The 23,654-nt window shown below is 36.2% G+C and overlaps 1 protein-coding gene across 2 annotated transcripts in view; it reads right to left on the reverse strand.

The window, feature by feature from the left end:
• The window catches only part of fstl5 (follistatin-like 5), a 187,758-nt gene that overhangs the window by 131,821 nt on the left and 32,283 nt on the right, over positions 1–23,654 (reverse strand). For both annotated transcript variants that reach the window (XM_032555148.1, XM_032555147.1), the window contains exon 3: positions 17,078–17,108. In XM_032555148.1, coding sequence (XP_032411039.1) covers positions 17,078–17,108 — 31 coding nt within the window. The remainder of the gene's footprint in view (positions 1–17,077; positions 17,109–23,654) is intronic.

The raw sequence follows: 23,654 nt of genomic DNA on the forward strand, positions 1-23,654 counted from the left end.
CGACTTCCGCCGCAAACCGGAACCGCCATTTGTTTATATGTAGCAACTCGCTAACCGGCTTTCGTCAGAGCTTTTAGGCTAGAAAATATGTGGCAGCATCAGCTATCACAGCTTAAATGCGGCAGTATTGTTTTACCGCATCCGACATGGCCGCAAATAACCCGCACTAGCATATTTAGCTACTTCACTGACTCAGTTGCTTCGGATATTCTTCCGTTGGCTTTTTGGCCACACAATGAAATGAGCGCATATAAAGCATTTTGGGTTCTCTGAATGTTTAGCCAAATCCTTTTTGTTTCCTTATCTGTCCGTAGGTATTGAAAACAACCGCTTATCACAGAAACTCTGCCTTTTTGTTTCTGGATGACGTTCAAAACAAACGGCCACAAATTAAACTTGGTCTGGTTATTAGAGAACAGCCACGAACAGCACAACAGGTACTGAGCTCCACAAGGGCATCTTAGACACTTTCCAGTGGCAAGTTGCTCTCTATAGCAGGTTAATGGGTGATTCGGTTCGGTTCGAGTCCAGTGGGGGGAGATTATCCATATTATGGTCTGGAGCGCAGCAGCTGCGGTCATTTCTCCGCTTTTTATCAGAGACACTCAGCAACGGAGAACCTCGAGGTTTTGGTTCTGATGGACTAAATAAACCCAGATATTTTATTTTGTCTTACAGAAATTTACTGCTGGCCCAAACATAATGATAAAAAACACTTGCTGCAGCCACTTCATGAACATAATTTTTTTTTAAATCAAATTAATTATAAAATTCACGTCGCATATTATGTAGTTCTGCTGTTTTACACTGTCGGCACTAAACTGCAGCGCAGAACTTCACTGCTTTTCTCTTCTTTATTACCGTCAGTTCTTCAAAGAAACGAGCTGCTAGCAGCGATGCTAACTCTGACATTCCTTAAAAAAAAAAACTTAACGCTGTGTTCCTGTCGCTCCCCGTAATTAAACTCATTTACGATCCTCCGTACTGAGCATCTCCCAGATAGCAGAAGGCATGTGCGTATACAAGTTTTACAAAATATTGTACAATAACAGAACAGACCCATAATACTCGCCACTGTCTATATACTGAAGTGATGGACTCGCCTGGCTGCTGTGTCGGCCACCCCCTCTGTTTTCACATAATGGTATGATCCCAGATCCTGTTTGCTACCAGACGCAACGCTACCGGAGTAGATGCGATCTCTTCAGTATATGTTGCTAAAGATGTTACTGCTTAATGTAAAACTCGTGGCACAGAACCGCGGACGTTTAATAAGATCAACCTCGTCGCGCATTGGAAGCAGCTTCACTAAAACCAGCATGAGGATATTCGCAAGACCACGGAGGCGAAGAAACAAACACCTGGCTCCTTCAAACGATAAACTCCTTCTACTGAACGTAAGAACAGTTCTTTACATTACTGGAGAGCCAACCAACCGAGCTCGACTCCATGAGAAGCAGGCTGATAGCATAGCAGGGGTGTCAAACTCCAGTCCTGGAAGGCCGGGGTGTCCTGCAGTTTTTAGATGTGCCACAGGTACAAAACACTGGAATGAAATGGCTTAAATACGTCCTCCTTGTGTAGATCAGTTCTCTAGAGCCTTAATGACCTAATTATTCTATTCAGGTGTGGTGCAGCAGAGGCACGTCTAAAAGTTGCAGGGCAGCGGCCCTTCTGGACTGGAGTTTGACACCTGTGGATAGCGTGCCTTCTTCTTCTTCTTCTTTTTTATTGACGGATAGCTGTGTGCATTACCGCCACCAACTGGAGCTCAGCATGCCAACGTGCTTATCTTCTTAAAAACAAGCAGGAAAGGTTGCCATCAATTTAGCTAACTGATTAATGATTCAGGTTTTTTTTTAAACTCTTGTTACTAGAATGATATATTTATTTTATTTACACTATTTTTAGTAAAGATTAAGAGCATCGGTCACATGGTGTTGCATATAGTGTTGGGCACAGCCAGAGAAATTAGAGCCCTGGATTCTTAATTTTGCTCAATTGGACAATGGACAATATTAGGGGGTTTTCTCCCACACTCAGTTGTTCCCACCATACAGCTGCAGCAAACTGATGGCTAAAATAAATAAATAAAAAATTAAGTGACTTTGAATTGTTATTTTTCACCTTAAATTTGTGTTTACATGATTTATTGATTTGTTTGGGAGGGTCTTGTAATTTATAACTTTATTCATTATTGACATGGACAAATATCATCCTGGTATAAAAATAACATTTAGTCAGACTGAGCAAAGATCATTGGAGTTCTAACATCATTTTGAAGAAAGTCATTCCTCGATACATAATGTGAAGTATTTACACATAAGTAAATGTGAAAAGATACAGCAGATATACTTTAACATGGCCAACACATTTAGATATAATTTGAAGATGAATATAGGACTTACCATCATCTTAAAAGAAACATTTCAAAAGCCTGCTGTATGAAGCCTTTAAAAATGCATCTCGATAGTTACAGTTTTCATTCTGAATCTGAATGCTCACATCCACTTAGGCAACATGTTACCAGAATTTTGTGAAATAATTTTGACATGTACAAAATTCTTTTTCTGTCATGTTTTTCTCTCTCCTTCTCTAAATGGAGACTGTTGGACTTGCTTATCTGATCTTTTCCATCACAACTACCCCAACTCCTCATAGGGAGAAGAGTGTAGTAAACAACACTTAAGGCTCTTGTTTCACTCGGTTCACCAAGTTAAACTGGCTCTCAAATAAGAAACAGAGATAATAAAAAAAATTGAATCAGCAACTACAATAATACTGTATTCAAGTAACGTCATTTTCTGCTCTTCACATTTAGGTATTAATACTTGATTTCTTTAATCGGGATATTATATTTTAAGTTGATAGTCTTCTGATGTGGAACAGTATTTCTATTCAACCTTTAGTCATGCTATTGGGGGACCATTATGTATACTATATACATAAAATGTGTATTATGTAATCAAAGCAATACTCTAAGTATGTCTTTGTTGACAACATGACAAAAGATATAAAGCTTTAAAAAGTAGATTTTACATAATTCCCCCCTCTGGCTCTTAAGAAAGTTGATACTGAACATCATGATTATTTTCCATTTTGTCTTACTTCCAAGACATCAACTTTGAGGACTAAATGTTCACTTGCTTTATGATTTATCCCAACCACAATCAATGAAGAGTTTCCATGCAGTTCAGTCACATCAGCATGTTACACAAGACAGTTAAAAATTAAATTGCTTCAAGTAAAAATACTTTCAAATAATTCTTAACAAAAAACATTTCAATTAATAAAGTATTTTTTAGTTTTATTTGTAGAGATCTGAAGGGCAGTTCATAGATTTCGTAAGGCAAGTGAAAGATTAATTTCCGGTTGCCCTCTGTGTGATTGAAGGCGTGTTTCCGTCAGCATGGTAACAGAGGTGTTGCATTAGCTTTTGAAACAATCTTTTTTCACTTTACCATTTGGTAATTGCAGCAGTGTGACAACACCTTCACTCCTGGTGGCATAAACAACTCTTGAACAATTTATGAAAATCTATTTGAGGCATAAGCTCTTTCAGCCCTTTGAAGTGGAGTAACACACTTTGTTTGAAACATTGATGATGTCGCTTCCACCCCAGTGAGCCTCTATACAGCACTCTTCCACTAAAATCCAGAATAAAAACCTTTAAACTTGAGTCTGTTCTTGGCTTTCCATTTTTGGAAGTCTTTAATAATTTTTATACAGTAAAACGTGAACTAGAAATAAAGCAACCAGATGTCAAACCACTGCAGTTACTATGTTTCCATATAAAATAATGTTCGGTTAAGTATTAAGGTTGAGCTGTCAGCAAAAGGTCTAAGGAAGCAACACAGTTACAATCATGTGGCTGTAGTAGGAATGACTAATAATTGTGTACTTAGAAATTGAAAAGTAGCTTTACATAAAAAGAGCATCTGTATTTGAAATGATTACAAACCACTGGGAAATTATGATTGATTTTGGCATGTAAATTTGATCAACCCACTGGCAATAGTGCCACATTTGCAATTTGAACAAGAGAGCAGGATTAACATTCTATAACCAAAGTACTGTATATCCCATGTGTCTGGAAGTCCACAATGTGATCTATGCGAATGTGTTTTTTGCATTCCGTGTATTTATAAAGCACATTCCACACCTATCATTACTGTATGAATCGTGGCATTCCTTCTACACGCTAACCTTTGAACACCGAGTACAAATCAGTTATACTTTTGCTGCTGGTATTAGACATGTAGGATGGGTTGAACTTACAAATAAATCATCTTGTAGTTCTTTGAAAACACAAGTGACAGCAGGTGGGTAGATTTAGCAAAATGTAGTATTTAAATGCCTTGAAGTCATCAAGCCTCGAAACAGACAAAGATGAAAGATTGTCCAACAACTCTAACAAAAAATAAACTGCCATGAAGATTCGCTGCAAAAATGAATCAAAACTTTATAAATTAACTATCCACGGAATATCATTTAGCTTGTCAATTTTTCAGAAAGATGAATAGCTGCATCCCAGCTGTCCTCTTCATTGCTTAATAAAACATCTCCCTTGTACAGATTCTCATACTACATTGATTTACAACTTTAAATCACAGATAATTAATTTGGCAGTTTAATCATTTATCTATTGGGAAAACAGACACTTGTGTAGATTAAACATAGTGACAAATCTCCTTGAGCACCTCTGCATGCAACAAAGATTATTTTATTTATGTTTCATACATATGTGCAAAAGCAGTAAAAGGTATCAGACTATTCAGGTCTGAAATATAGAGAAGTAAAACTTTGTAACGATAAATGTCAATCTGTAGTGAACCGCAGAAACAAGTAAAAAAGTAATGCATTACTTCCAGCCTCTGACAGCATGTAGGGGTGTGTGGGTGTGTGGGTGTGTGTGTGTGGGTGTGTAGGGGTGTGTGTGTGTCGATCCCTGGATGACAGCATGCATGAGAGCGAGGATGAGAGCACCTGGCAGCCACTTGGCAACTCTCCGTCCCATTTCATTTGGTCTCCTAATGACTGTATGTGGGCTCGGCTCTTCTCTCATTCTGTCCACATCAGGACGCAGCACTGAGAGCGTCCCCACCAACAGCCCCATTTATCACAGATTGTCGACTAATTGTAAGTACCCCACGCTTCTGACATTACTACTTCACATTACAGTGGGCTGTTTGGTATGCAAACTGTGCACAGATGAACAGCTCGTCTTTCCCTGACTGATTTCCCCGTTCTGTTGCGAGAGCAGGTTTATTAGGCGTTTTTAGTGAAGTCTTTACAGTAATTCAGGATAGAAATTTTAATCGGTTTTACAGTGGAATCTTCCAGCTTTTAAGGTAGAAATAAGGCCATAGGGTTCCACTTTTGGGTATGTAGTCACTCTTCTTTATGTAGTCACGCCATGTTAAACATCGATGAATGCAATGTTAGGATTTCAGAATCCAAAACGTACCCACTCTTAAACAGTTATAACGTTAACCTGTCACTTTTATCAGTTTTGTAGTTAATAAATGAACTTCCACACCACAGAAGCAGCTCAGACCTCCAGATTCTACGTCATGTTTTAAGTGGTGTTTCTCCTGAGACTAAATGCAAAAATGTGTGAAAGAACATTTCTATTTTAATGATTTTAGGGACAACTTTTGATATTCTTAGTCACCTCTGTGTCTAACAAGCAAGGACAATTTGTTTATAATTATTGAATTCACATCTAAAAAACAAGATTAAAAGTTGTCACATCAACTTCTTAAACTGCATTTTTTAACCAAACCAGATGGCTGAACCAAATGCGATTTTATTATTAGCATTAACTTCATTAAATGTTGAAGTTTGACTTGTTCAGAGAGAGAGCATTCACACCACCATTTGGTCTGCTTTAATCCAACTCCAGTGTAGTGGCACTCTGCGTCCCAAAAGTTCGTTGTACCACCTTTGCAGTTTGTCTAACAACAAATATTTGAATCACTCGACTGAAACCAAGTCTTCTTTTATGATGTTTACTTAAAGAACTCCAAAAGTACACTTACAGAAAAAACGAAAGGCTCGGTACAGATCGGTCAAAAAATTGTGTTGCTTCCACCGTATCCAACTGCAATCTGCCCTCAAACGTGCATACGGACAATATTAATGTTATGCATTACGTAGTGGAAGCCAAAATTACCTTTCACAATAAAAGTATCCCTTTACATTAACGAAGTTATACATTCCAGAAAATATACTCATCATGAATTTCTTTAAATTAAATTAAGCATATTTATACATTTTTAATCTAACTTATTATTCTATATGAATTCCCCATTAACTGGCTCTTACATCCAGTTTGATTGTGGAGGTGTGACTCAAACTCTGATGTAGACCATAAAACAAACTCTGGTCCACCTACAAACCTAGGTCTTGGTTCAGTTTGAATGAACTCTGGCGCAGTTTGAACACCAAGTGGACCAGAGACTAGTCCAAAAGCAAGCAATAGCACAGGGCATTTTGGGTAAATGAAACTTAAACAAATGTGTGAGTATAGCAGGTTTTTAAAATTATTTTTGCAAATCAATTTTTTTGTAAAGCAATCCTTTACCGTCCTCGCTGACGGTGAAGAACAGAGCTGATGTTAATGTTAGTATTGTGAGGTTGACTGTGATAATTAGGTGTGTAGGTTTGGACTTGTTGCATGTTGAGGGTTTGTTTTTCTGGCAGATTGACTTTGTAATAGTTTGAAGGTGATGTTTGACCACAAAGAATAATCAGCAGTTCAGGCTGCTAGATACAATTCTTTATAACTGATATAGATGGCAGAAATTATGTTAAATAATAAGACACAACCTTGCACAATTATACCTTACGCAGTATTATTCACACTTTGTGGAAACATATTTCCTTTCACTTATTGTGTTATGGTTTATTAGAGCAAGCACTTTGAACTACATGACATTTACTGGGACAAGGCTATGTTTTACAAGGACTTCATTTTGTGTAATTCTATTTGCTTCATGGCTCTAAAGTAATAGTACAATTCTTCCATTGGAGTCGTACGGTTGTTGCTTCAAACTGAGGCTTTCATCTTTCACCCATTCACAATTCACAAATGACAGAGGCCATTTCCAAAGGCAAGCACATGTCAGCAAGTATTAGGACTTAAACTGAATGGTGAAAACATTAAAGCACACATTACTCTCATCTAACAAAAAGCAGCAGCAAAGGACTGTTTTCTCACAATGATGAAACACATAAAAGACCATGTCAGATCTCAAAACATGAAAGAAGACAAATCAAAATTCTAGTTGTGTTTTTTTCTTTAATTTGCAGCTATATGCCACACTCCCTGCTGAGTAGAAGCATACACACAAAGACTACGCCTGCATAATATTTCACTTGCTTTCTCTGCATGCAAATAGTGAGACCAAACAAGATACAATTAGGAGGCTTTGGAAGCAAAGTTAGGAAACCCAAACCCCAACCAGTTCCCCCTCCTCATTTAACCTGTTTCAACTTTATCCCAAACAGTCTTGGATATGAAGGTGGCTGTCACTGCGCCAAGATGATTACTGGCGGAGTTAGAAAAAAAGGTTGGATCAAGACTTCAAAGAAAATATTTATAATGTATTCCAGCAGGGAAATACACATAACTTTAAAAAGTAACAGTTAGTTTGGACACTACATACAAAAAAATAACTGAGTGGATAGCGTGGAGCTCTGGGGGGTAATTTTCATGTTTTGACACTGATGCGGTCCTGTCATTCAGATGAAAGGTGCATTAAAGTTAATGTTGGCTGAAAGCAGGAACCGACCTTCAGGATAATGTTCCTTCCTATGATTATTGCGCTGACCTTCAGATGGAAACGGCAGCGCTCCTATTGCCAAGCCTTCATCATTATCCACTGTAAGTAGCAAGGGTTCATGCGGATCACTACGAACTATTGATGAATCTCAATTAGATTCGTCTCACTCCATTTAATTCTACACATTTAGGATATGGTTTGCCAAAAATTATGCTTATCAACATCCTGGGAGTCATTTATACGCTGGAGCTGAGAGTTGATGGGAATATTGTTGATCCTGTTAAATATGCAGCAGATTCTTTTTTCTTTGGCAGTCCTGATGATCACCATGACACCCATCACTCACCTTTTTTTTCCCCACCCGTGTATGTGCTATTTTCAGATGAGCATTTTAACGTTAACTGAAAGTTCATTAAGCAACCAGAAAACCTGAAAACAAATTGCCTGTCAGAATAGTACATGGCAAAATGGCTCCTAAATGTTATTCTAATGGCCTGGTAGAGTCAGTTTATGAGAACATTAGTATTCTCCTTCATAGCCATCATAAAAACAAACTGTGCAAATGGTGAATGCATGTGTAGGACAAAAAAATTTAAGAGAAGGGTTTCTATAAGGAAGCTAAAACTGATTTTATTTCCCCTTTTCTTAAATTAAGTCTAAGAGTCTATTATTCAGTCATTCATATATGCAGTAGTTTAAAATGTGTTTTTAAAGTCAAATTATCCAATAATAAAACAAATGCCTTATAAAAATGTGTGGTTCTTTGGAAGTCAAACAAACAAAAACAAACAAACATTTGACTTGTTAAAAATGCTGAGTCTTGCTGCTTTTTTATCCTGGTCGACTAATTAGAATTGACTTTTATCAGGACCACAATGCGAGTGCAATTATAACCGGGGAGGAAGATGGACTGTCAGTGAGGGAAGCACACTGGCAGTCCAAGCTAATTTAGAGGCTCAGGATATACTGAAGTTCCATCCATAGTGATACATTTTACAACTTTATCTGGTTTTCTTGTCTCAAACAGGAACTTTGTTGTCTTCCAATGGGACAAAACGCTGCAGTGAGACTGCTAACTGGAACAAGGAGGGCACACGACGTCCGTCTTGAGCTCCCCTTGCTGGTTACCAGTTACTTTGAGAATTCTCTTTTAAATATTTTAAACAGAGCTGTCAGAGCCTTACACATCAACTCATACTCTCAGGTTAACCAACCAGAAACTACTGTTAGTTCCTCAGACCCATTTTACAAACTTCAGCTATGAAATACTTTAACTCTGTCACTGTGGTGTAGATGGTTTTGATTTGTTTGGTTTTTTGTCCATCTTATCAAAAGTCTAAATATGCGTTTGTTTTAGGTAGCTTGAGTTCTCTTATGAACAGTCAATGTTCTTCAAAACAATCTTTGCTTTGACCATCTTCATCTATCCCTCTTCCCAAAACCTGAACTATACCTTTAAGGGTAAGTGGGTCAAGGGTTGCAGGTGACTTTTAGGACCACACAGTCCTGCAGGTACCTAAGGCACAAAACCGAGAAACTAATTCTACACTACTATCCTACTATCCCTCTTAAGATGCCTCATCCCCACATTCCTAAAAAGAAATCTGTACTCCCTCTTTCTACAGTGACTTGAGTCGAACCATATGAAGACCATTACAAATTAAATTTTGATAATAAATGTGTAGTGAGATGGAACAACAGGGAGTCAAATAATTTTGTCTGAGAAAAGCACTGAAACGCTCTGCTCTTTGGTTTAGCTGTGACAAGTTATTAAAATTGTAACCCAGTCCCAGGGGGTAGTGTGCAATTTTAGAATTAATATACAATTTAGAGCTCAATGTTTTTTTCAGCTTTTGAATTATTCATGTGTGTCTGGTACAGACTTGGGTCTGGTGGAGGTAAAATGACTGCAATGCATACAAATTAATGCATTGTGTCAGTGTATTAGAGAAGAGGAGACGACACAGATTAGGAGGACAAACATTATGCGTCTCAGCAAAACAAGAAGCTTGGACTGGTGCAGAGGTTTCACCTCAACGATGCGGCGCAGTAATAAGAATACTCAAAGATGATAAACGGTTGTTTAAAAGTGGCATGATGCGTCTCTGGGAACATGCAACCAGTGATCTTATTTATTTTCTCTTTAATTGATTGTACTATAAACATTCAGTCCATAATATGATTTTCATCAGAAGCAATCTGATGGCTTTTTACAATAATTTGATTTCTGGTAGACTGAAAAACTGTTTTGTGGCATAAAAATAAGAATGGAGCATGCTGCATAATTAAATTCAAGGAAAAATTCTGTTGTGTACTGTTATGGAAATAGGTTAAATTGTACTACTGTTCATAAACCAATCCATCACAAACTACTAGAAAAAAAAAATCTACCTTCTTAGGAACTGATCTCTATTACATAAAAAGATGACATTTCTGTACATATCTTTTGATGAATATTTCTTTAGAATCAACTAAAAGATAAAAATTTAAGGGATTTCCAAAGGCAAGCACATGTCAGCAAGAATTAAGACTTAAAGTGAATGGTGAAAGAGTTACAAAGTCGGCCTTCTATCACCTGAAGAACATTTCCAGGATTAAAGGACTAATGTCTCAGCAAAATCTAGAGAAACTCATCCATGCGTTCATCTTCAGTCGTATTGATTATTGCAACAGCGTCTTCACAGGTCTGTCCAACAAATCAATCAAACAGCTGCAGCTGATCCAGAATGCTGCTGCTCGCGTTCTCACTAAAACCAGGAAGATAGAGCACATAACACCAGTTTTAAAGTCCCTCCACTGGCTCCCTGTAGCTCAAAGAATAGACTTTAAAATACTGTTGTTAGTTTATAAATCACTGAACGGCTTAGCACCACAATACATTAAAGATCTGCTGTTGTTGTATCAACCTTCCAGACCTCTCAGGTCTTCCGGTTCTGGTCTGCTCTGCATCCCCAGAACCAGAACCAAACGAGGAGAAGCAGCTTTCAGCATCTATGCACCACAAATTTGGAACAAACTTCCAGAAAACTGTAAAACAGCTGAAACACTGACGTCTTTTAAATCTCAACTAAAAACCCACCTGTTTAGAATTGTATTTGAAATGTAATCAATTACAAATTTATTGATGGAACTTGACTTAATGAATTGATTCTATATTGCATTGTGTTTCTGTGTTTGTAATGATGTAAAGCACTTTGAAATGCCTTGCTGCTGAAATGTGCTATACAAATAAAATTTGATTGATTGATTGATTGATTGAAAACATTAAAGCACACATTACTCTCGTCTAACAAAAAGCAGCAGCAAAGGACTGTTTCCTCACAATGATGAAACACAGAAAAGACCATGTCAGATCTCAAAACATGAAAGAAGACAAATCAATTAATTAATTATTTACATTTATCTCTATTTGAAGACATGTAATATTCTCTTCGAAGATTACTAAAGGAAAATAATGTTTTGTTTTTATTACAACAAAACACAACCGCCCTGGGCAGTTGCCCATGTCGCCCATATCAGAAACCGCCACTGTGTATTATAAACCCAATGAGAAATGGATTCTGCTGCCTTAAGTTTCAATGGAAACCCAATTTCTGAGGTTCTCTTTTAATTCAAAGTTTTCTAAATCTCTAAATTAGAAAAATAAGTTGCTTTGACCAGAGCCTACAAAAAAATATCTATGTAATCTGGAGACCAAAAGTTAAGATACATGGAAGATCACTCCAAGGCAGGCGTTGCTGCACTCCAACTCAAGTTTCATTTTTACTTGTTAAAATTCAACTATGAAAAACATGCTTCAGTTGTTAACTTGGCACATATTCATAGCAAACATGCTTTCAGTGAGTCTTATTTAACTAAAGTAACATTTCCCCTACCTTCCTTTATAAAGACCAGAAATATAAGACTATATAATCAATTTTCCTAATGAAAATTCTTCTCTGCAATGAGAAGAACAAATATTTTGGTTTAGTGTTCAACATGGCTCTGGACAATAACTGACTAGTTGTGTTTTCTGCAGCTGTGCCTGAGTAAATTAAGTGCTTTGATTATGTAGTCTTATTTCTCTGGTTGATTTCTGTAAGTCTTTACAAAGTAAGATAGAGGAGAATATTGCTTTAGTTAATATGCTCACTCAAAGCATGTTTGCTGTGAATATGTGAACATTTCTGTTTTGTGATCTCTCATTTATACACCTGTAATTTAGAGAATGACCATCATTGGATTTTCATACATATGAAATAAGGGCAGAAGATCATTTTAACAAGTTCCGCTGGGTGTTTGATATAGCTAAAAATCAATCGATCTTTAGGAAATTTCCTTTCAGTTGCAGCCTCGGGTCTTCTTGCAGATTGCATAACAAGCTAAACTTTTGTGATGCACATTGGGACTCCGATTAGAGCACACTAGAAAATGGCTGTATTTGTTGGTTTTCTGCATTTCTTCAAATCTAGCATTTTGAAAATGTGTTCTCTTTGGAAAAATAGGAAAAATAAATCTATATTTGTCAATCATTAATTTTTTAATTGCTTCAAATTGAAAAAGCAAATAAGAAATACCTCTCGCCAGGTCGATAGTTTATCACAGCCTAAATGAAACAAAAGTCTGAGGCACGTTCATGGATGAAAAGATAAATATTAGTCAGAATTCATCATACAACATCACAGGCTTTGTTTTTAGCAGGAACTATTCCAGGAATGCCACGCGCTCTAATCAGTTCGCCCTTTTCAGAGAGACTGGAGTTCATCCCATCAATCTTTGAATGAAAGAAAGTTTTTAGCTAAAGAATAAAGTTTCTCAGAATTATGCTTGTTGTATTCTTCTAACTGTTGAAAATAGAAAGGTGCAAAGTGTCTTTTCTGACTGGCTTTGTCACCAGAATATTTTATATTTTGAACTCTTGAAAATCTTTCTTGTTGTCAATTTAAGATGCAGACATATGACAACAGCTTGCAAACCTTACATTTTAGTCAAAAGTTGACCCTGCAGTATAAAAGTAAGAGGTATTAAAATAAAAACAGACCTGAATTATTTATAACCTCTGCACCGTTCTTGCTTTCTAGGCTGGAAATGTGTTTGCTGAAAACTGGCCAAAGTTTTCCCTGCTCTCAGCTTACAGAACATAGTGTATTGAATTGAATCACTGAAGACAGCTGGGGCCGCCCTTTATGGTAATGCACCCTCTACAATTACTGCTTCGACCTTCCCTGGTGAAGAAAAATGGGGATACACTCCGTCCATTTAGCGGCCGCTTCAAACACTCAGTGGCAGCCCTGTTCGGCCGCTGGACTACCTTTTGCCCTCAACTGACTTTTGTTGGGAGGAGACAGAAAATACACTAGACAGGTGACAGAAAGATGAATTAGATGCATTTGTCAACCAGCAAGAGGACATGAGTGCATTAATTTTTCCCCCCCAAACAAATCCACTCATAGATGGAACTAGTTGGAAACATCGATGCCAAATACAGATTTGATTAATTGTTTTGTGTGCTGAAAAGCAGATTTTGTTTTTCCTGTAGGAGGTGAAGCTTTATGTTACCTGATGCAGAGGCAGAGCTCAGATTTGGCATATTTTCCCTCATTAGACTACTGTGTTCAGAAAGTGAAAAACTGTGGCCTCTTCCAGAAGTGTAACTCATGCTGTTTTACTGCAGTGACCTCTAAGCATCAACACTACTACATGTTCTGATTTTATGTCAAGTTACACTTATTGCAAGAGGAAAGAGATTCAGTTTGACCTCATCTATGTTTTTATGGGTCTCCGCATTTCCATCTCTGACTGCTGTCCACACATTTTACAGGAACTGTGTAACATACTGCTAATCCCAGATATTTAGATATACCATTACACTAAATCTTTAAATGCCATGTCCTGTTCCTAGGTCAGACATGATTTTTCAAAATTTGTTAGAAGTTAAATGCCAGAGTAATGAGCAAGATACGTTTTCATAGAACCATTAATTTGTTTAAATCTATAAGTTTATACACACTGTAATGCCTAAACCAGTGTTTAGGTTTTTCTAAACTTTAAACAGTTCAGAAAAACTGTTTAAAACCCAGATGAGGATGTCATGGCTTTCTAAGTCTATGAGAGGTTATTTTCACAACATTTAGTTAAATTAAGGCAATCTGACTCAGTTCTATCAGGACAAATATACCAAAGTTACTTGCAAGCTGTTGTGATATGTCAATTCAACCAAGTACTGAGTGTATGTTAGAAAGCTCTAAAAACTAAGGAATTCTCTCAGTTAAAAATAGTTGGTAATTCCTATTGAACAATATGTTTTTTTACACAGTGGGGAATAAAATGTTCTCTCCAGCTCATATTTGATGTAGATATGTTTTTTTTGACTATGCATGTGGCCCAGAGACAGCATTATCAGAACAAAATAGAAAAAGCCAAGGACAGATAAATATAACACAGAAATAACACACTGACAAATATATCACTGAACACAAGAGCAGAACAAGGACAGGAAGGATAAGACACATTTCTGTCTGTTTATGCACTTTGTATTTTTATAATCTACACTGGGTTCTCAGATAATTATATTCAAAGATTCAAAAAATTAAGAAGGGCCCTTCACATTGAGAGGAAAACTCAGGTATGAGGTGGGATTACATGGAGTTGTCGTGTCGTGGAAGCTTAAAGAGATTAAAGATAAAAAAAGGCCACTAAAAACATAAGATGACTTCAGGTTTACTCCAACACCAGTACAACTGTGCCTTTTCCTCCCATTTAGTTTCACAACATTTATGCATTAAAACTACTTGCAAGTTGGCCTCAACTGGAAGCAAAGAAGAATCCCATTATGCTGCACTCAATTTGTCTCAGAAGTTGGAACTTAGATTTGGGAATCATGTTGCGCCGAATTCAGCTTGAACAAGATACAAATTAGAAAACCAGCGCTTGATGTCCCAGCCGGGATTGGGACGATAAAGTCCGTCATTTTATGCATTCAAATTCTAAAAAGGAACATGCTCATAAATAAATACATAAATGAATAAAGTACAGTACTAGGCCTGCTTCTTGCTCGAAGTGATACAAACACACTGCAAATAAACTGATAATTTCTGCGACCTTGACTATGATAAGTGTAGCCATAATGAATTCAAGGTCAGTTGGGAACCTCTGACTTTCCAAGTTGTAATTCCACTATCAGTGGGTGTTTTGTTTATTCAGATTTGGAATTTTAAATTTCCAACTTCAGATTTGAATTCAAGACAAAAATACAGGAAGGTTGAATTTATGAAAAGCACAAATCTGCACCTTAAGCAATTTTTAAACATGTTTTATATTTGTTTTTTAACTGAGTAGTTGAATACATTTATGACAGAACATTTATTCTAAATTCAACATTTGCATTAAGAATATTGAATCTGGTCCCACAAAACAACCCCAGAAATTATTTACTGGCACATCCTCTGACTGCTAACTCTGGAAATGAAGTTTTAGGAATAGAGGAATTATTTTTTTCTGGATGGAAGAGACACTGAAATTTTTAAAATGAATCAGAATCTATAAAATCTTGAGTCCAGTCCACGGTCTTCTTCCTGAAATATTTTACCATAAATTAATCATGGAAGTATTGAAGATTGGTGTGAACTGCTACTTCTTTCACTTTGTTAAGGTACATATGCTTTAACTTTTTCTTTACCTTCTCAGTATTTGCTTCCTTAAAGTGTCTTTTTAACACTTTTGGATTATTTGACCTTCGCAGAATGAATTGTGTGTCTCAAGCTAACAAAACATTTTATTAAATACAGTTTAATTAATTTCTGAACTTCGAATGTTTCACACCTAATTTTTTCCACAATGCATGCTGAGCACACCACAAATGCTTCAACTAATTTAAGAAAACCTCAGGCTGAAAATAAAATGCAGAAAAGCACTGAAATGATAACTACATGGTGTCACACTGGCAATGCAGAACTTTGTCAACATTTAACCAAAATGCTAAAGGACAAAAAAATTGCAGCTACATCATGCAAATTTCTGTAAAGTAGGTATTTAGTATGTGGATCAAACAGGAAAGTCATGGAAGAATGATGATGTCTGTGTCTGTTTTAAGGCCAAACACCTCTGAAGTCCAAGCCTTTTAATGCAACACAAAACTCTGGTATGAAGCACATTTTGGTCTACATGATGGAAAAAAAATAATGAAAACTTGAAAATAATAATAATAATAATACCACAGAGGATGTGGGGACTTGAATGTATTAACCTTTTGATTTTGTCAACATATTGTTAAGAGATGATATTTTGTCAAATTGACTGATTTAGTTGGATAACAGGTTGTGCTCAAAAGCTTTTTGGTAAAAATGGCCCATTGTAATCCCAGACATCTGCTTGGCGTCCCAATAACAGCATTCTGAAATGATCTTTACCAGGAACTATTGATGAAACTTTCCATATTTGTAGTAGATCTGCTGTGGTTATATCAGCTGCATCCCCAGAAGCCTCAGCATTTTCTGTGGCTAATTTCTACCCATATATCCGTATACATCAGTGCATGGCTTGAAAATTATATTATAGTTCATGCACCTTATTTTTAACAAGGTATCATTAATAAATTTTCTATTTTGCTTCAATTCTTTCTGGTTTCAGTTTCAGTTTTGCAGCATTTGAGATTTAGCTAAACAGTCCATCATTTTCTGCTCTTTTTTTAACAGATTTTCACCTCTTCAAACAACCTTTGATCAAAATAATCTATTCTTCTGAACAATATCTGCAACGAGATATTATAATGTCTCGTGCAATAGGAGAAATGCTATAAAGTGTCCACAAACTAACCCTTTTGTGGACACTTGATTTCTCACAGAAGGAATGACCTCCACATTTTATTTTTGTGAATAATTCCCTTTCAGTTTCAATAGATTCAGTTGCAGAGAATCAACTGTATCAATGCCATTATATCTGTCAATTGTCTGTTTCTGCTTCTAGTAAAATATTTGGCTTTGTGAAAAATAAATTCCACCAGAAACATTGATAATGATGACTTTTTCTGAGTTTATATTTTGGTTTTGAAAAAGAAAAAAAAACTGTAAACATCACTGATTCTATTAACATATGAATCATAAATATTTGGTCTGGGCAGTCCTACTTTGAGGTGTACAAAAACTTTAATAGATATTCAACTCATAACTACTTCACACAAACTTAGCACAAAAAAGAAAGTTTTGTAGTAGATGTTTTTTGCCTGGGGTGACCTCAACTAGATAATAGCCACACATCTTGTAAAAATGGAGTCATGCATCAATGAACAGGAAAGAAGGCAGGTGGAAACTCACCTTTTACCCGCAAGCTGTCTGGGATCCCATCCTGATGGAGTAAGAACAAAACAAATTAGGTTGTAATAAGCACAATAAAATACACCACATTCAAAATCCTGATATATGGAAGAACATGTCTGAGTACAATTTCTACAGCACAAAGGAATGTACAAATTCAACCATTGACCTGTTATGGCAAAGTTCTTTCAGCATGTAACATAGCATATACGGTAATTGAGTTGTTACTTCTTTACACTGTTGACACTAAAGCCCAAGGATTTCAACTTAACAGACAAATCTACTGCATTTTCTGGTTCAAAGCTGCTGGAAGAACACTTTTAGTTATAAAGGTTCTGTTCAGATCCAATTGTATGAAGAAAAAGAAGTTTATGGCTATTATTACCTTCCAATTTCTTTTGCAGCATTCAAGTTATTTAGCAATTTTTCCTTGACGCTTTTATTCTCAATTGTTTGTAACAACAAATATTTGGTTTGCACTGCTCCATCTTGACAGCTTAAGCAGCAGCCTTGTTTTTTTCATTGTTTTATTTTTTATTTCCGCATGCAGTCTTTGTTGTAGCTCATCCACAAATGGATGGCATACAGTGCAATAGATTTTAAAGGGATCTTTACTGAAGTAGTGTATACATGTCAAGTTTATCTCTTAACATATTAATTTGTGGCCACATTAAGTATCATCATCTATAGTTGTTCATGTCAGATATACAATGACCCAAGTATTCGTAAAGAAATTAGGATATTCTGGTCTTTCCCACTTCTGACAATCAAAATATTGTCAAATGTTCAACCATGTTGAGACCAGACCCTCCATACGGTTGATGAGTAGCACTATATGAGCAGAGCATCACTGAATCATCTGCATCCAACAGTCACCTATATGGTCTCCAACTGCACATCCTGTTCCATAATTATTCAGTAACTTTGATACGTCATCCATACAGCCAATCAAAGGAGACAACATCTTCCCAATTAGAAACACTGAAGGAGCAGACACTCCATATAACCCCATGTTATATGCACTGACTGAGTATACCAAAAAGATCCGATTTTTACTAAAAATGTAAAATATTAGTCTGCATATAGCTTATATAATATGATTTATGTAATCAAATACTTTAGAGGCACACAAAAAAAAGAACAAAAAAAATTGTGGAATTACCTCTGTCATACAAACATCTGTACAACATTTAGATTTAAATTTGTTATCAGCAGCAAAGACAAAACCTTCTATGTTGTTTAAAACAGTTCTCTCTTTCCTTCAATAAAATACCGCCTATGCCAATAGGCTGATAATCATCACCATTTATTTATCAGACATGAGGAGACTGGGCTCATTTCTGTTTGTTTTTTTCAGTCCCCTTTTAGCTCTTATGTTTTTATGCATGATTGTTACCTTTACCTTTGTCATTTTATCATACTCACTCACACCTGGCCAAATTATTTCCAAGTACTTGATTTTCTAAACTATTTGACCAGAAATTTGACAATAACCAGAATAATCTTTGCTAGAAGAACCATGACCATGGTACTTTAAGTCAAAACCTGTTAGAAAACCTCCACATTTAGATGCTAGATGAAGTTGTGGAAAAATGTTTCTATCAAGGCTAAAGAAGCATAAATATTTGATTTCTCTTCAGTGGAATTTTGATAGTTCATTATTCTTGTAAAAACGTCTTTACTAGTTTTTGCAGGGAATTATTACAGAGAGGATGGATGCATTTAGCAATGAGTCTACAGTCAGTAATGGGCCACAGAGAGTCTGCCAAATACAGCCGAATTAGCCAGTTCTAAGGATTTTTGCTGAATATTTGTGTAATGTATTGAACATGAGCTAAGTTGTAAGATGAATAGGACTCAGTGAAGCAAAAGTTTAGAAATGTTATATCTTTTCCTGAAGTTATGCTGCAGTAGTGTTGTAACGTTCTTGTCTTAGTAGAGAGATGTCTGATAGGATTGCAAATGTGGAACTGCTGTTGCTAATGAAATTCTAATAAGAGTCAAAAACACCCACATAAATTGAGTTTTAATATTTAAGTTTTATGTGTAGACTTCCTAAAATACCACTGTTTATGCTCTGCTGGCACTGAACGCTGGCAACATATTAATCACATTTACTACTAAATTTACAAGTATTTTAACACACACCATGGAGATTTAGGAACAACTTTTACATTTTGGGAACAAAAGCTGCATATAAACTTAGTAACTGAATTAAATAAATAGAAGTAATTATTAAAACCAAGTCCAAACTGGTCCTGAATAAAACCATTTGGAAAATGGGAAACCAATTACAAAAACAACAGAAGAGGGCCAAGTTGACTTTTTTTCATATTCCACTGTTTTTATTTACCAAATCAACATGATGCAATAAAGAAAACATTATGAACGGTAACAACCTTCTCCTGCCAGTCTTTTCCCGAAACATTGTTAAGCGAACAACACAACAGGAAGAAGAGCAAAAAGTGCCTGTTGCTCTTTGGACCATGCTGGTTGCCCCACAACAACTCTATAGGAGATGACATTTAGATTTGCACTACAGGAAAGAAAGACTTCAAAAGAGGCTATTTGCATATTGCAGACAGTGTTCACACTTGATTTGCTTAAAAAAAATGATTTCCCCAGAGCCACTGGCAGCCTTGCCTCCTCTGCCCTGAGACTCTGTGGAGATGGAAACACCCAGCTGCACAACTTCTGTTTCATCGGCCCTGTAACAACTAACCGGCTGACCGACCACGTCCATCTTCCACAGCTCTTCTCATTCCTGCAGGCCTTCTGTTCTATTTGTCGTTCTAATCAACTGCTTCTGGTCTTAAATTCTCCACAAATAGTTAATTATACATCAATGTCTAATATTGGAAATCAGGCATGCTCACATTTTAAATCAATGGAAAATGGATGCCAATTTATCACCAACTGCAGATCTTTCTGATTAGATGCATTTATTTTCTACCCAGTTTAAAAAAAACAAAAAAACATGTTAGACATCTGGGAAGTGGGATTATCCAGGAAAAAGTCCAGTGTTGATTTTCAGTCCTGATGTGTTAAACAATTCCAAAAACAGAGTTGCATCTCACCAGACTAAGATTTCGCTTAAAATTCAAGATCCAGAAATCTGGAGGATGAGTGAAGAGGCAGAAAAATCCATATTACTTGTGGTCTAGTGTTTCTACAATCACTAGATCACCGTTTATCAAGTCCAAATTCAGTCCAGCCATTTTCTAAATGATCCTGGGGAACTCCATGCTTCCCTTTGCTGACAAGTTTTATGGAGATGCCAATTTAATTTTACAATAAGACTTAGCAAAGGAAACACCAAAATTACCAAGACCTGCTTACATCCCCACTGTGCTTAATCAGTGAGCAAAATCACTTAACTTAGCCCTCAAAAGGGAACCAATCAGCTTTTGTCAAGAATAAGTCGAGACAGGATTTTCACAGGCTGAACTAATCAAGTATACATACCTTTCAAAAGACCAGTATTTATATTAAAAAAATACATAAATAAATGTTTTTTTTATTAACCATTTGTTGTAATACTGTAATTTTCTAAGACATTTTAGGGTTTGACTTTGCTGTAATTAAAATGAAGAGAACATAAAACATGTTACTGTTTTACTGTGTGAATTAAATCTGTACAAGTTTCACTTTTTTTAATTTAATTGCTAAAATACATTTACAGTTGATGAATAAAACTGTATTGGCATAAAAAAAATAGATATGGAACCTGGAATTGTAAATTTTTCTGCGAATCAACATCAGTAACTCAAACTGACCAGTAAAGGAGAAAGACTTGTAGAAGAATGGACAGCAGTCACCTTAAAGATAAAAACGACTTTCTGACGTCTGTTCTCATCAATCCGTTTCTCGCTCTTGAGTTTTTTGGTTTCTCTTTTTCCCAACCTCTTTATCTCAAGCTCATTTGCTCTTCGCCCACTCCCTCTTCATCTCTCTGGTTATCCCTTGCTAATCTAGATTTGCCATGTGGCTAAGCCAGAGCTGGATTGTCAGGCTTTGCACTCAGTTGTCCTTGCCTCCATTTTGTTTGTCCTGACATAATACCTTGATCTAAAAGCGACAAACTTGCAGAAATTGCTTTCCTGTCTTGTGTCAAGCAAGGCTGGCAGATTTTCCTAAATTGTAAATTATAGCTAACCTCCCATGACAAGGCAATATTAGACTGTCGACTCTTTATGTCATTCAAGGTCTTGCAGGAGATGTCTGAGAACAGAAATGATCACTTTGTTTGATATATAACCAGTTATGATTAGCAGACAGGATGTGTGTCCTACACCTGACCCAATGTGGTGGGGTGATTTTCTTGAAACAGCTACATCATGTGACCAGATGTTTATGGTTGAGTGACTCTTGGTGATTGCAGTCATTGTGAGGAGGCTTGTGAGGTCATGTCTGATCCTGTTATGCCCGTCACACACAGTCCTTCAAAGCACAGGGAGGGGCAAACCAACAGCAAACTTCACTGAGAGCACATTTCCCATAAATGCATTTTCTGTCATTGCAATTCAAAGTGATAAAAATTGTATACTTGTAATCAGATTTGCATGCAAAAAAGGGTTTTAAAGCTAGACGCTGTATAATCACACAATATCTTCCATTTCCAAACGTTTACACTGCTCATTCAGCTGTATTGGCAAGTCACTGACCTCAGCTTCCCTGCAGTCTAGCCAACAGTTAGAGGCAACAAAGGGACATGGCATGATTCAGAGAAAGAGCTTCCAGTGTGGCATTCTCTTTCAGGAGTTTACATTTCTACAGCTCTGACAGGCAGATAGATGAGCAGAGTTTACCTCCATCCCCTCACAAGACAAATTATCATCGTATGCAGATGCTGTAATGACATTCCTCTGGGATGTAATCAAAATGCCTAACGCATTAATTTCATTCGAGCAGAAAAGCAAATAAATCATTTTTGTAACTTTGTGTCACATTCCAGCGACGTGCTGACATACATTCATTATGAAAATTACTATTTCACAACATTATGAAAAAATAAAGTCAAACAACAAATTTGTGGTGGGAGATAATCTTATCCAAAATGGGATGAAATCATAATAATAGATATTTGTAATAAACTGTGTTATTTAGGTGACCCACGCCTTTTTGTGTGGCTACTTTTTAAACTTTCCTTCTACGAGTTGATGGAAACCCGACTGACACAGCCGCGTTGTCTCTAATTAAACAATGTAAATATTTGTCTGTCAGCCATGCCTATTTAAAGTATTATCCTTTTTACACAAACATGTTTTTGTTTTATTATAATTCATTGTTAGTATACATATTTACAGTGTCTGTTCTCAATAATAATGGAAAACAAGCAATTATAATTACTCAATGGAACTATAGAACTTAATTATTTTTTTTTTTAGCTCACTGCTTTATTTTTATGTATTAAACTTGTAAAAGTTTGGTCCCCTCTGCAAGCCTCGCCTGTCTTTGACCATCTGTCTGAAAGTAAGTAAGCCTGAGTAAGATGCCAACATCCTGCTAGTTTCACATGCTAAATTGACAAGAGAGAATACATTTGTTTCAACAGAAAATATAATGAGTAGAAAGAAAGATGTAGGTCCTCCTGGCAGAAATGACGATTCTGACCAGAACAAAGGGAGTTCATGTGTCTGATAACATTATAGCCTATGTCCAAAATAAACGTTACAAGATTTTAAAAAAGGGTCAAATAGTCATACATATGAAAATAGGCAGAATACAGTAAAAGATACCCATATCATCAAATAAATTTCAATATTTAGAGGACTGTATGAAGGTATATTTCCAAATCCAGAATACTTAAACAATTTAGCTTCACTTCATTTGATTACAAAGTGAAATCCATTATTTTTCATATTTCATCAGACATGAAAAACATGTCTTTCAGCAGTAAAAAAACAAAACAAAAAAAAAATCACAGATCAACTAAGTCAATATCTGTGTTTCAGTATTTGAAGGTTTTGTTTGGAAAGAAAAGAAGAAAAAAAGAAAATTCAAATGGAAAGACTTGATTTATTTTTAAAATCAAACTCATGCTTCAAGAATAATTTTAAAAATGTCAATATTTGTTTTAACATTTTTTTGTATTTTCTCCTTCCTCTGAAAAGCAGTGCTTTTTGATCCATTTTCCATATTCCTACCCATATGAAAAAGTGTCTCATTTCACCAGAGCTCATTTTTTGGGGGAGAATCTGTAGATGCTGGTAACCAAACACTTCTCCCACAAGATCCGCTACACTTTAGAGCACTGATAGAGAAATGTTCCATCTCTGAAATCCTCTGCCAAATGCTGTGAACATGGAGCAAAGAAAATCACATTACCTTCTTCACAGACTTCAAAGTAAACGCTTTACAAGATATAGCTATGAAAGTCTGTGAAACATTTCTTTCCCTTTGACTTAAACTGGAATATATGAGTGAAGGAGAAACAATGTAGTGACAAGATAATGGAGATCAGGTTTACATGAATCACCATAGGGTTATTTGAGACTATATTCAGTGCAAAAGCCACGTAAAAATAGAAAAAGAGCATTTATGTCTGTTCTTGCTTAACATCACTGACAGATATATC

The sequence above is a fragment of the Xiphophorus hellerii genome, chromosome 23, assembly GCF_003331165.1.
Source record: "Xiphophorus hellerii strain 12219 chromosome 23, Xiphophorus_hellerii-4.1, whole genome shotgun sequence".
NCBI classification, from domain to species: Eukaryota; Metazoa; Chordata; class Actinopteri; order Cyprinodontiformes; family Poeciliidae; genus Xiphophorus; species Xiphophorus hellerii.